The sequence below is a fragment of the Pyrus communis genome, chromosome 16, assembly GCF_041283825.1.
Source record: "Pyrus communis isolate YQ-2024b chromosome 16, ASM4128382v1, whole genome shotgun sequence".
NCBI lineage: Eukaryota > Viridiplantae > Streptophyta > Magnoliopsida > Rosales > Rosaceae > Pyrus > Pyrus communis.
Window position 1 is genome coordinate 208,637 of NC_142580.1, and position 13,942 is coordinate 222,578.

Consider the following 13,942-nt stretch of genomic DNA (forward strand, 5'->3'; position numbering starts at 1 on the left):
GCACCAACCAAATTTAAAAACCATGATTTTAACGGTTCGGGCACTTGGAGGTGAATTGACGGTGTTAGCCCTTTCATTTGCTACAATGGCGACGAAATCCAAAACTGAAGATTCCACAATTTGTTTGCCATTAGAGGGTTCTTTTTGTTCAAACCAAGGTCTACAAACGGAGCGCGAATTGCTGTTTAAAGGGAAAGAAAAAAAAGAAAGAAAAAAAAGGAGAGAACACTAGAAAGAAAATGTCATTGTCATGGAATGGATGGGATCGTTGGTGAGTTGAGAGGGCAATCTGGTTGTTGGAACGAGTAAAGAGTTTTTATTATTAATGTATTGATTAGCTTTATCTTTAAGGTAATGGATTGACATACGTAATTTTAAGGGGAGAGAGAAAATAAATTATGAATTTTCCGATGTGCACAAAAAAATAAGTAATGCTACACATATCATGTTCTTGTACTATTATTTATATCAGTATTTAAATAGAAGTAGGATCTGTTAATATGTGTGGATTATATTTAAAATATATATATATAGTTTGGGCTTTTGGGGTGTGCTTTTCAAGATGTAAATAGTCCCTTCAAACCAACTAGATTACTAATTGGGTAAGGAATAGGGATTGGAGGGCGAAAAGACAACGAGAGCTAATGTTAACGTGAGAGTGAAAGTATGTGATTAGGAAACATCAATACAGAGAAACACATTTTTGTTCTAAATTTGAAAAGGAGAAACAGTCGATACTCGACAAGCAAACATTACCATTAGATTAGATTAAGATTAGAATCGTTAGACAGATCCTCACCTTACTGTCCCCCCTCTTCGATATTGACTAGCCACACAATCCACTTTCTTCAAGTCTTTCTTTTCTTTATTTTAAACATTTTACTCAACTAATTAAGATTTCCACTAAAACTATGGTTTAGCAAGGAGGAAAGTATAGGAGTGTTGGAGAATGATGATGCGAAATAGATGATCAGAAAATACAAAAAATCTTATACGTTTTTAAAATAGTTTTAAAAGTGAAAATAATTTAAAATAGATTTTTTTTTATTATTTCTTGTACATTCTGTTTATAAGTTTCTCACATTATTATTCCTCCACTCTTTATCCATCATTTCTTTTATGTAATTTTTCTTTATCACTACACTGAAAAGTAAAATTTAAAAACAAACTGGTTCTCATACGAGGTAATCAAATGAGAGCATGAAACGAAAATTACCATAAGGATTGTGTAGGAACTTCAAAGTTAAAAATATAAAATGATAATGTTGGTAGCCAATAATATACATTTGTTTTTTCAAAGCGACCCAACTGCATCCTTAATTCTTCTAAATTAACAGGAATTATACATGTTAAGTGGTCCAGCCACATTTTTGCTGTGGCTTTTGATGATGAGAAAATAATGGAGTTGGACGTACCATCTATATATATATATATATATATATATATATATATATAGTCTGTGTCAAATATTGGTGTTTCTAATATATTTAATTTCACCTATAAAGTAATTAAAAGAGTAATGAGAATTTGGTTTCATTAAATCTTTGAGCTATCTTGGTGAAAAACTGTAGTGTAGTTTCTTGTCTTGGTGAAATTTACCAACATATACAGCACTTCACTTGCATTGCGAAGTTAAGATTAAACCCAAATTATTCGTAAAGCTCCAATGTTTTTTTCTCTGTCAAAAAATAAAATAAAATAAAATAATGATCAAATCCAAATTACACTTTATCTTTGCTTTTGATATCATATGATATAGGTTGTAATGAGTTTATAATTTACAAAGCACATATAATATATAACGTGCGCGAATATAAAATGTATAAGTACCTACGTTGTTTTATATATATATATATATATATGCAATCAGCAGCTAACTTGAGCTGAAATTAATGCGAAAAGATAGAATTTTGGTGCATGATTAATCAACAAATTTGTTTGTTTAATTCTGCCATAAGAAAATATGTGAGATTGTTGGATGTTAATATCATAGATCCATCTGATGAAGCACGAACACGTACCAACCAAATACGAATAATTAGGTTTGGTTTGGGTGTAATGTAAATTGTCCCAATACCCAGCAGCGTATCATTAATTTCATCTGGGAAGGGGGAAGGCCGAGTGAAGTAGTAGAAAGAAATTAATGGTTACAAATTTGTACAAGAAGCTCCTCTCTAATTAATTAAATTCGGTCATCTAATGAGACGAAGATGCTCATGACAAAAAATTTCAGGCATGCATTCCTAATTTGATTCGGTACGTACGTTCGGTATATATACTCACCCGTACGTGGTTACGTCTAGGTCTAAAAAATCCATGCATGCATGCACATTATATATATATATATATTGTGAAATTTTATTTCAGCTTTTCTCCATTACTACTCATCTAAAATTAAGGAATTAGCCTAACCTTGTTGTGGAAAGGGATACTCTCTTGATCATTTCCTCCTAATCCATCAAATCAGAAAATCTGTGTCATTGAAATTTGATCAAACGGTTGAAGTTATTATAACTTTTAACTCTTTCTTAATTTTAATTTAAATATTTATTAGGAGATGGGTCAATCGAGGTGTGCGTGTGCAACAGGAGAGATTGGGTGCAGCAAAAAAGAATTGAAAAGGTTGTTTCCCACTACTTGCGTATATATATGGATCGATCATGGTCCACTCCACTCCATCTCCATGGACACAAACAAAGTCATACGAAAAAAAGGAAGGAAAAGGGAGGGAGTCAATGCTCATACAGAAAAGCAAATAACTTGTCGTTAGATTATTATATATATAACTTATAACATTCTCATGAACATCGATCCTTCTTAATCAAGTCCAGACTCGGAGGTGTAATATTATATGTTTTACAATTATATATTAAAACACAAGGCTGTATATTGATGAAACCAATTTGTGTGGCCTGTCATTGCCAATTTGCCATGCCATGTTGCTTAATTATATATACTGCCTTCCATCAGCTTAAGACTCAAGGCGGCGATCTAAGAAGTTCTCTTAATGGTAGGAAACTGAGGTTTTGAAAATACTTGTCCAAAACGTCAAGTAGGAATTCAATGAATTATAATTACACATGAAACCAAAATGAAGCATATATAATTATTTGCACGGTCTGCCCGGTCAGGCCTGCCATGTTATTATGTTTGCTAAAGGTGGATTGATGTCGAGTGGAAGTGGTTATCCTCTCCTAAGTCCTAAGTCACAAGTGAATTGACAACTACGGAAAGTCATCGTGCACTTCTTTTCTATCAGTTGGATGAAGCTAGGAAGGTAGCTAGCAAATTAGCAGTTGGATTGAGATTATTCATGCATTCCCCTTAAGTAGTGGATAGGCCCTGAACCTGTGGGGACCAAAAGTCGTGTGTTGGTGTAGCCTAGGAATAAGAAGAAGAATACGTAAAGATATATGTTCTGTGTTCATAGGAAGAGGAAGAAAAAGAAGGAGAAGATTGGAATGCCGATTGATGGAGTGTCCACAAAAATTGACAGGTACCCGCATCATCCATCCATCCATCCATCTTCAAAGTTTAAACAATAATACATGTGTTCGTTTGTACTTCTCAATTAGCTTCCCAACTGATAGCCACATGATCAATATGTATATAGCAGAAGCAGATAGAAAGCGAATGGATCGATCCATCATCCAAATGAGAAAAACAAACAAACAAATAAATAAATAAATAAAGATGGCGGGTCGGGTTGGGTCGGGTCGGGTGGGGGCGGGACTGTCAGCCTGGCATATCATTATCACATGCCCTTCCATAATTAAAGAAGCTAGCTTGAGCTCGACTCGACTTATAACCATAAATAATACCAAATAAAGGTGAAGAGTGGATGCCTTTTTCCGTGTTGAGAACGACCATCAATTATGAATTATGAAAAGAGACTTGTTAAAAAGTTTTCTTTCCACCTTCCTTACACATTTCCGAAGCCTCAGGAACGCGCACCTTTGCTTTGCAAGACAAGTTGCACACGCCACCAAAGTAATTATTAGTTAATTATTAGTTAATTTAGAGAGAAATTGGCAATCAAAGTAAGGTTTCTTATGGGTAAAGGTTTTAGGGAACTTTAACGAAAAACTCCTGATACTATTTACTTTTTGTTTTAATTTAAAAAAACCACATTTTTACACTAATAAGTCAATCCTGGTATTATTCACTTTACCCCTTATTTTGTTCTTATCGTTAAAACTCAAAGTTTTCAAACCATTTTCATTAGTTTTCAAGCCATTTTCATTAGTTTTCCTAAGGTTTTAGAGTTGAATCCCCCGTTTATTTGGCAAGAGGTTGGAGCATTACAACACTCACTGCTTTGGTTTGGTGGGCTCATCTCATTACTCATAAGAGAGGGAGGGGAAGACAGACCATCACAATACAGAGTGCGCACAGCCAATGAAAGTATTGCAATTTCATAATTTAACTATAACAATAGCAATCTATAATCTACATCAAAACCCTATAAACAAAATAATTACTCCAAAACAGAGGTTACCTCTACTATAACCATATGTGTGTATGTATAAGAACTGCTGAGTCCTCCGCCCCGGTAAATCTATCTTTAGATAGAAAGAAAATCTAATTCCGTTTATGTCATTTGGCAACAAGAGAATAAGATGAACATTTATTAGTTAATAAAACAGCGTCTCTGCTCTCAACATCTCCATCAATACAACAGGTGCCCGTCTCCAAAGGCAAGTACACTTCTCCACTCAATTCACCATCACGTGATCAAATCCTCCCCCACCCTGCAGTGCAGGAATCCGGCTCACTCCAACATTTTGCAGCAGTTGTTGCAGCCACCTCCTAGTAGTTGGATCTTCCTGTATGCATAATACAATCAACAAAATGAAATCAGCAAAACAGACAGAGGCTAAATTAACAAAACCGCCTACCTAGTTTGAAACCATAAATTCATGGGCCAGCGGGCGGCGAAATCCTCAAACAGGACACTATTACTAATAAAGCTCATGCTAAGGATTATGTATCCCAGAACTATTGCCCCTATCCAAAAAAATATTTTATGTGGAAACAACACGAATCCAAAAGCAGATATACTTACACAAAGGAAATTGTTAAAGCTAGCCTCTCGTAACACATCTGGAAGGCAACTTCTTAAAGCATCACAAGCCCTGCACAATAAAAGACCAAAGAACAAGTTTAGAGTACTAATGAAAATATGAACCCAACCCAATGAAAGAGAAAAAGCCAAGGCTGTGGAGAAGAATCAAATGATTGCATCAAAGATAGCATAATCCAACCTTGGATTATCTGACAATCGAAGATAGCAACGAATGATGTGTTTCAAAAGGCGTGATGAGGGTTGATCAGCCAGTGCTGTAACCATGGTCCCCAAAACTCGACCTACGGCAAAAAACCGTTCTGCTGTAGTACAAATATAGTCCAAGCCCATATCATCCAACAAAATCTTCTGAACTATAAATGTGGCTACCTGCCATAACAAGACCCCTTGTCAGATAACTAAGAACTTTTAAACCATCCCCGTGCATCAGAGAGAGGGGCCTTCTAAAAAGGAAAATGACATCCTTTAAGAATATGGTTCTTCTGCAAAAAAATTAGATATCAGATAGAAAGCATTCCAAACAGAAATTTAATCAAATAATCAGGACACTCAACTGTTTTTGAGAGTTCACTGCCCAATTCCATAGTGCGAAGGCACAGTGGAATTATTTCTGTTGACAGAAGGAAACTAATAACTTCAGTATCATCAACCTGGCAAAAGGGAAGAAATGAAACAAAAATAACAATATAAAACTATTAATGTCATAAGGAGGGATGGAGAATGTGGTTGTAACAGTAATATGACAGGGAATCAGCTATTCCCTTGTGTTAATTAAAAATTCATCAGAGCACTCAAATTTATAACATCAATAAATAAAATGGTCAAGAGAAGTTATCCGATAAAAAGTACCTTCACCAGGGCACCAATGACTCCTAAACTCGTAAGCCTTAAGTACTCAAATGGTCTTGCCTTGCTTGATGTATTGAGAAAAGGATACAGATATAAAGGTATATGAGCTGCAATAGAAAAGTTCAATAGGAAGAATAACTTAGAGGTGAATAAGTTAATGCAAGTATTAGCATCTGCATTAAGCTGCCAGCCATAAATATTCCTTTTCATAAGCAATACGCACAAGGAGAGTTACACAAAAAAGCGCATGACAAACATAACAACTTATCATGAAATGCACACTTAAGCAACAAAGAAAAAGGGGAAGACATTAATTTCTAACATAAATCAGAAAAAAAGACAATGAAATGCCAGTGGATGGACTTGACACCTCCCTTTATATCATGGGGCTTGGTCAGTGATTAAGTACCTAATACCATGTCAAGCAACCAACACCTATGCAACCATATACTTTGTTTGTAAGGTATGCATACCAAGCAAAGAAGAACATGCTCAGAGGGTACAAACACTTATAACAAGGCTATAAGAGAAAACAAGGGAGGTGACGTTCAACCTGAAATCAACGCATCAAAGTGATTGCAACCAGAACTTCAAATTTTAAACAAAGATATATGTACCATATTATATCTAGGTTAAAATTATCTTAATCAGTGTTATGCTGTCATACACTGCATATCCATATCCGTGCTTCATAAGAATAAATCAAACTTTTTAATACACTGATGTTTCTAAGTAGACATGAACTTCTTTGGGGAAAAAAAAAATCTTCTAAGAACATAAGAATTAAAAACTTCCATTTTTTTAGCTTGCAAAAACATTATAATGAAGATGTTGTAGAGAAAATAACAGTTACTGAGGAACAACATTCTTAAGCAAAACAATATAAGCTATATAGCATCATATTGAACGGGTAGGATAACTTTACTTTACATACTATAAAAATAAAAGAACAAATTACCATTGAGGAACAACATCCTTGTATCTGGGTGGGAAGCTACGCACTGCAAGAAAATATAAAGCATAGCAAAACATTATCAGAATCGAGTTACCGAGGAAAACATAATTGATCTTTGAATCTAAGCAATATCCATGGTAAAGAAAATAAAACTATTTGCATAATCATCATATCCAAATTTCAAAAGATAAACACGACTTCTCCGATTTTGATTGACATAAATGCGGGCCCTTTTTTTTATCGTAAACATGGGCCTTCTAAACAGAATTCAAATACTCAAGCTTAAAACTCAGTCCCCAAGTTAGTTAAAAAAGAAACAGTAAAAGAGAAGTCAAAATGTGCTTCTCATACGGATGATTTACAAAATCATAAGTATAAAAAAAAAATAATAATAACATAAGTATACAGCTAGTAATATAACATAAAATTGATACTTGAAACAGGAAAGCATGTGACCTGAAGAAGAGCAAGAGCATTGCAAACTCGATTGGATTGTGCCGGAGTCAGATTTGGTGGTGATAGAACAGGGTATATTGAAACTATCTCCTGCAAATATAAAAGAAACCGACATCAGAGAATAGTCCCAATAAGCATCCATAAAAAATGAAATGTCAAAAAACCTTAACATATGAAAATCACACTCCTAAATTTAATCTAACAGTTGTGCTAAGTGGGTAAAGCAAAGTAGCAAAAAGTCATCAATGAGTGAAAAACTGTTAAGGAACTTCCTTCAATGAACTTAGTTGAAAAAACGAGATGGACAATGTATGATAACCATGCATCATGTACTATCCCAAGCTACCCACTTAAACAACGTACCTGTAAAAGTGCAGCAATAGTACCAAAAAAATTCCACAATACAGGAGCCAAATCTTGAAATAATTCTCTCGTCTAAAAGTAAAAACAGAAGGAAACACAAGTACCTGGATGAGTGCAGCAATAGTACCAAAAGAATTCCACACGAAAGGAGCCAAATCTTGAAATAATTCCTTGTTCTAAAAAATGAAACCAAAGGCACACAGAGTTTATATAGAAGCATATCAGTGTTGTAATATACATTGCATAACCACCTATAGGAAAAGTCACAGGCACAAATAATTAACTATAAAATCTGCTGTAAAAGAAACCTACGCAAGCTTCCCTGTGATCATAAACATATAACATGTATTTGTTGAAAACATATAGTGTATCTATCAAGATGCTCCAAGTAGCTTATGGGTCCTATGTAATAAAGAAGAGGCTAAAATTTTGAATGCCCACTTATACTGATGCAATAGTCACGCTTCCGAATCAAGTTTCTCGCTACAGGAAACAAATGCACTTTTCTTCCTCTTGTTAGTTATAAAAATGAGACAAGTAAATAAGGAAACGACATAAATAACAGTCAATTACATCCAAAATTACAAGCCTCCGACTCGGTGCTTCACTCTTGATATAGGAAGTGACAATGAAAACTTGCAAAAGTTACCTTTGAAAGTTCAAGAAGCGCGTTTTCTCGAAGATCAGGATTACTCAAGTCAAGCACCAAGCGCTCTGCTGATGCCATTTTACGATCTTTGTTTGCTTGAGCTCCAGCAATGCTTGGTGCTGAAATGCTTGGACCTCCGAATGGAACATTTAATGAAAGTGACTGGGGCCGGTTTGCCATTAATTGCAACACCCTAAATTCTCACCACTCGGGTATTGAGACAGATTTTATTATCAGGTAGGGTTGCCAGACTGCACCTTGACGTACTTAATTCAACTGATTATTCAAAAGAGAGAGTAAGTAAGGAAGTAAAAGGCCGTAAACAGAAACCATTAGCGAGAGGGAGAGCATGAGAACTTTATACGGTTACCAAATATTCAAATAACATTACTTATAAAGTGCCTATTACCAAAACAGGCACTGTGTATAAATTGCAAGAGTGTCAGAGATGAAGTGCCAAAATTGCGATGTTTGGCAGTCCCAGAAAAACAAAACCTATTGTGAATTGAGTAACTGATGCAAAATCTGTTCTCGTTGGTAAATCTTTTATATACAAATAACAGTTTATTTTTTGATATTTTGACATTAAGAAGACAAGAAACGGAACTCTCCGCGCAAAGAAGAGGGAGAAAAAGGTTGCAAATTTATTTCAGATAGATGTTTAAGCAATTGAATATCAAGTTATCAAGCAAACCTAATTCAAGTGGGAGATTTGAATTCTTTAACATCCTGGGTTCGTAAATCACCCCAAATCGCTCAGGAACAGAAAGGCGGAGGGGGAAATAGAGCATGCATCAAGAACACTAATTAAATTGCTGCCACAATTCCATGAAATGAAGAGAAAAATACGCCACCCGATTAACATTTACAGCATAACCACCTAGTTTATAAAATCAATTACGCATCACTGGTTTGAATTGAACATGAACAGATGCTTACGATTAGAGTAATGCAACTCAAGATACAAAAAAACAGATGAAATCCGTCATCAACCTTTCCGAACAACTAAATATATAGATTCACTGTCGACGTCAAAACATGAATTTAATAATTAAAGATAAAATTAAGAGATGGAGGGAGGAGGAGGAGATGGTTTGGTGGCCGGTGCCTCACCTAAAGAAGAAGCCTGTGGCGGACAATGGAATGGAGACGTTGCTGATCTTTCTCTCTGTCTCTCTATGTTCTCTGTCACTCAATTTGGGCTTCGGTTTGGGATTGGGCCATGTGTGTTGAGAGTGCTCAACTTTTAAACTTACCAAAAGGTGCCTTGAGTTAGCCCACAGTGGTTTATTGTGCCTTTTTCGGTTGTTGTTTAACTAAGGGGATTCGTCACTTAGTATTATAGTTTAGTGATATTCTTCTTCACTTGTAACTTGTAAGTGAGAAATCTTAAATTCGATTCTCACCAAAAGCCAATTAAAATCACATTATTGCTAGCCTATTATAAGGCTTAGCCCACTCCCCCATCCCCTTAATATAGATAATATTGACTACAACCGGAGATTATTGTTCTAGTCGCATGATGCAGTTTCCTGTCATGTAATGACTTATGATTATATGTATTCCGCCCTAATAATCTCCAAAACCTGATTAGCTTAAAAACAGACAAATTACTAAAGTTGGGAATTTTCCGTTTCCTCCAAATTAAAGCCTTATAAATTGGTTGATACATTCTGTAAATAAATGGTACAACAGGAGTCAGTGATGGATGCATTCTCTCACCAATGCTTTCACCGAATATGAGCCGCTCCAAGCCTCCAAGCAACCACTAAGCTGCAGGAGGCGATGAAGCAATTCCGTCTCCCTTGTAACCCATTTATCAGTTCAACAAGACGACACTATTCTTGATCAAGTGTGGCAAGAGAAACTCATCCATGCCTACAGAATCCCAAGGATTAGGATCTTCACTTTACAAAAGGCACCCCGGAAGGAATCCGTCGGCCATATTCCTCGTACTGCGACCCAAAAAACTGCCTCAAGAAATACTCTTCATACGGAATCCTTTGCGCAAAGAAGCGCCAAACTACAAGTGCAAATGCAATTGTTGATATGGGATTACAGAGCATTATCTGAGTACCCACCGACCATATGAAGAAACCACAGTAACCAGGATGACGAACAACTCTATAAACTCCATTCGTAATCAATCGGTGATGCTCTGAGGGATGAGTCCTTATAAGATGTGTGAAGGACTGACCAGCCGTAATTATTGCCATCTTCCGTATGATTTCGCCTATTATGACCATTGCAAGGCCTAAGTTGCTGACCCACCAGTGTTCCTTCAGACCAGGGAACAAAATAATTTCAACACAGTACTCCAGCAAGGAAAAAACCATGGCAAGAAGATAGTTTTTGCTGATCAGAAGAGACTTAAGAGTAACGTTTGATTTCCCGTGAATGCCAACCGCTAGAATGTATTCAGAACCATGAAAAAAGATTACTGCCAGGAACATTTGAGGCAACTGTCTGCAGGCCGTGTAACTGAAGAGTTGCGCCATGTTTGGTACAATTGAGCAAATCGATATTTGGCTCTGATTTATTGTAGTGAGACCTAAGAGGATAAGGTTGTAGCAATCTTTGTCCAAAATCTCTAATTGAAGAAATAAATAAAGTTTATGGGGTTTACTTCAGACCTGGAAAAGATAAACCACTACATGACGTTGAAGCCAAAAAATGTCTTTTGACATCACCCCAAATATGCTTCAACACGGACATATCCTGCACAAAACAAGATCAAGAAGGTTGAGAACAGTTCAGATTTCCAGGAAATTACTAGGATGCTGATATGCCAAAGATCTTAATGAACATCAACTATGAAACCATACGTGCAGATTTTGAGCAAAACAATCAAATCTCATCGAATTATTCCCAGTAGAGCCCTCTGCGAAACCGCAAACTCCCCTCGCCCGACAGAATTACGGAAGACTGAATATCAAAGTTGGATTTTCGTCCCAGGTAAGTTTTAAATTAGGCCAACAACTGGTTCAAGCCCTCTAGAATTTGAAAACCATTCTCTTTTCAATTACACAAATGCAACAAACAATCTGACAGCCCACTTACATGGAAATTAAAACACAAAATCAATCAAATTTCAATATTCCAATTTTCTGATTTCTAATTTCAATTTCACGACTAACAAATCACGACCCGCAACTTAGCAAAAAGCGTCGAACCTGAGATCAAATTAAACCCATGAAATTTGAAAAAAACAAAAACGCATATAATCTTAAAAACAAAAGGAGGATTATTTCGAATATATTGGCATTCTAATTATTTCCAATTCAACTACCACAAAAAAAAAAAAAAAAAGTGTTAGAGAAAGATTACCTGATGATGATTGATACTGATATTCTGATAGGTACTAATCTGTTTGCGTTTGCAGGGGATCTACAGTCACCGTGGTGTTCTATTTGTGGTTGTGGGTGAGCGAGCTTACCGAATCCAGTTCAAGATCAAGGAAGAAGCTTTTTTCATGTATGGGTTTTCTTTCCATCAAAGCCCTCGTTCGAGTCAGTCCTCACTCCTCAACTCTAATATGATCAAATTACCTTCTCGTCCCCACGTTTGAGCCAAATTTCATTCAAGTCCTTTTATTGTCGAAATTATCATCGAAATATTCAAAAAAACCACGGATCGATATGAAAAAAATGGATGAAATTATAAACTTCATCCTACATTGGCAAGATTTAAGAAAAACAATGAATATCAATGATATTTATCAACTTACTACACAAAATTTGCCGTAACACATTACAGATTTCGAACTTTTGAACTTTTTTAGAGAAATTTTTCTCTAGTTTTGACTTAAACCTGAATGAGTTGATCAAGAACAAGGTTAATGTTTAATTTATAAGCTTTCCTCCGAACAAAAAGAAGATTAACGATAGCACTTTTCGTCCTTCAAGTTAAACTCAAACGGCTGAAATCTGATCAAATTTGAAACAATCAATTATCAAGTAGTTCTGTCCTGCTACACAACAGCATTCGCGTTTCTCAGAGTCCCATATGGCAGATGGGAAATCAAACCTAGAAATCTAAATGGGCAAAAAAACAAACGCTCGTTCGCACTCGAAATCTGGTACATTTCAACATCATCTTTGAATAATATCATAACCACCATAAGCAAAATCATCCACCCCTACGACGTTGTAGCAGCCAACTGCTTCACTTTGGCTTGCAAAACTGCCCCGGCTTCATCTGCGATGCTTTTCTTCTTAGAAGCAACCTGCACATCACATTGAATTCAAGATTTCTCTCTCTTAAATGGATGATAATAACAATACAAAACGCAGAACAAAGGATCATCTCCAGCAAACTAGCATTCAAAGTTGAAGAATTTTGCAACCAAAGGATTCAATCCCTTATGAGTACGTAAGAGATAAAATTGGCTTTTCTACTTCAGGGAAATGATTTCCGCACAAGCGGTTTCTCCTTTTATACAAACCCTACTTGTTTTTCTATTAATTATCATTGATTTATTCAGGCTAGAAACAAACAGGAGGTGTGCAGTGTGCACAAAGCGGAAATCACTTCCCCTTTCCTATTCCGCCTTATTCGATTCATTCCTCAATCCACAAAAGTAACATCCTTCTTCCTACAAGAGCTATTCAACTAAATTACAAGTGAAACCAAGTATACACAGTCAAATCATCCAAACAAGCTAAACTGTTCCTACTATGAGTTCGCAATGCGTAACAGATTAAATCCCCAAACCCTAGCAGGCTAGCACTACCAAAATCAATGGAAATTACTCAAGATTGAAATATAACTTTTTGCAAAATTACAAGTTCATTAATCTCTAATAATAATAATAACAAAAAATGAAAAAGTTGAACATACCTCGACAAGTTGGTCAAAATTAGATTTGAGCAAGTTGATCTTACGGTCGCAGTAATCTTTGGCCTGAGGCATGGTTTTCTCGATGAAGTAGCCGGTGCCGACGTCGACCAGGACTTGGTGGGCGTCGTGGAGGGTTCCGGGGACATAAAGCGACGCCGTAAGGGGGACGAGCATCTTCTTTCCCTGAGGGCGGAGGGAGAGGTCGTGGAGGGCGGAGGAGGCGACCTCGAGGCGGGCGGTGGCAGTGCGGATGTTGTTGAGGGAGTCCTGGAGAAGATTGACTTCCATATCGGTTTGTTCTTTGACAGCCTTCAACTGCTCAGGGCTCAGCTTCTCCATCTCCGCTCTCACGTTCACGCTCACGGCCTTCTCCATCTCTCTGTCTCTCTTCTGATCGAATCTCAAAAAAATTTCTCTTATGCGACTATGCCCCGCCCTGTCTTTTCTCCCAACTCTTGTACACTGCAGTTTATACTATAGACCACGCTTCTTTAATAAAATAAATACCAAAATTTCATAACATTGATGTCAAGTGGCCCCTATAGCTCAGTGGTAGAGCGTCAGTCTTGTAAACTGAAGGTCTGTAGTTCGATCCTGCATGGGGGCAGCTTGCTTTTTCTCATTTTTTCAAGCTCGCCTTTTTTAAATTTCTCACATCCATGTCTCAATCGCGACCATCTCCCTTCGCCATAATAACACACCCATTGACTTGGCCGCCACCCCTTCTCTCAGGGAGACGAACCCA

At 36.6% G+C, this 13,942-nt stretch overlaps 3 protein-coding genes and 1 non-coding gene across 7 annotated transcripts; 1 reads left to right on the forward strand and 3 right to left on the reverse strand.

Moving 5' to 3' along the window:
• Nucleotides 1-4,399: 4,399 nt before the first annotated feature.
• Nucleotides 4,400-9,601, reverse strand: LOC137730823 (uncharacterized). Of its 4 annotated transcripts, XM_088687502.1 has the most exons (11): nt 9,298-9,393; nt 9,053-9,173; nt 8,359-8,634; nt 7,814-7,885; nt 7,347-7,436; nt 6,894-6,936; nt 5,936-6,042; nt 5,641-5,736; nt 5,265-5,455; nt 5,066-5,135; nt 4,400-4,826 (listed from the first exon to the last, which is right to left on the reverse strand). In XM_088687502.1, the coding sequence occupies exons 3-11, from the start codon at nt 8,536-8,538 to the stop codon at nt 4,716-4,718; spliced, it is 960 nt and encodes a 319-aa protein (XP_088543628.1). In that variant the 5' UTR covers nt 8,539-8,634; nt 9,053-9,173; nt 9,298-9,393; the 3' UTR covers nt 4,400-4,715. The 4 variants fall into 4 exon arrangements, with proteins under 4 accessions (XP_088543628.1, XP_088543629.1, XP_068325907.2 ...); XM_088687503.1 differs by lacking the exons at nt 7,814-7,885; nt 9,053-9,173; nt 9,298-9,393 and adding exons at nt 7,710-7,781; nt 9,472-9,601; XM_068469806.2 differs by lacking the exons at nt 9,053-9,173; nt 9,298-9,393 and adding an exon at nt 9,472-9,601.
• Nucleotides 9,602-10,113: 512 nt separating this feature from the next.
• On the reverse strand, nt 10,114-11,826 carry LOC137730824 (protein-S-isoprenylcysteine O-methyltransferase A). Its single transcript, XM_068469809.2, has 3 exons — nt 11,686-11,826; nt 10,992-11,076; nt 10,114-10,909 (listed from the first exon to the last, which is right to left on the reverse strand). The coding sequence occupies exons 2-3, from the start codon at nt 11,071-11,073 to the stop codon at nt 10,263-10,265; spliced, it is 729 nt and encodes a 242-aa protein (XP_068325910.2). The 5' UTR covers nt 11,074-11,076; nt 11,686-11,826; the 3' UTR covers nt 10,114-10,262.
• A 437-nt stretch (nt 11,827-12,263) lies between these two features.
• On the reverse strand, nt 12,264-13,654 carry LOC137730825 (prefoldin subunit 5). The gene is made up of 2 exons (XM_068469810.2): nt 13,198-13,654; nt 12,264-12,583 (listed from the first exon to the last, which is right to left on the reverse strand). The coding sequence occupies exons 1-2, from the start codon at nt 13,570-13,572 to the stop codon at nt 12,497-12,499; spliced, it is 462 nt and encodes a 153-aa protein (XP_068325911.1). The 5' UTR covers nt 13,573-13,654; the 3' UTR covers nt 12,264-12,496.
• A 78-nt stretch (nt 13,655-13,732) lies between these two features.
• On the forward strand, nt 13,733-13,804 carry TRNAT-UGU (transfer RNA threonine (anticodon UGU)). Its single transcript has one exon. It is a non-coding gene; the product is annotated as a tRNA-Thr (tRNA).
• The last annotated feature ends 138 nt before the right edge of the window (nt 13,805-13,942 follow it).

Coding starts and splice junctions, on each gene's coding strand:
- LOC137730823 (XM_088687503.1), bottom strand. CDS start 8,538: ATGGCAAACCGGCCCCAGTCACTTTCATTAAATGTTCCATTCGGAGGT. Junction 7,782..8,358: donor CGCTTCTTGAACTTTCAAAG/GTAACTTTTGCA, acceptor TTTTACTTTTAG/ACGAGAGAATTATTTCAAGA. Junction 5,737..5,935: donor TCATTGGTGCCCTGGTGAAG/GTACTTTTTATC, acceptor CCCTTTTGCCAG/GTTGATGATACTGAAGTTAT.
- LOC137730824 (XM_068469809.2), bottom strand. CDS start 11,073: ATGTCCGTGTTGAAGCATATTTGGGGTGATGTCAAAAGACATTTTTTG. Junction 10,910..10,991: donor TAGTGGTTTATCTTTTCCAG/GTCTGAAGTAAA, acceptor TTATCCTCTTAG/GTCTCACTACAATAAATCAG.
- LOC137730825 (XM_068469810.2), bottom strand. CDS start 13,572: ATGGAGAAGGCCGTGAGCGTGAACGTGAGAGCGGAGATGGAGAAGCTG. Junction 12,584..13,197: donor ATTTTGACCAACTTGTCGAG/GTATGTTCAACT, acceptor TGTGATGTGCAG/GTTGCTTCTAAGAAGAAAAG.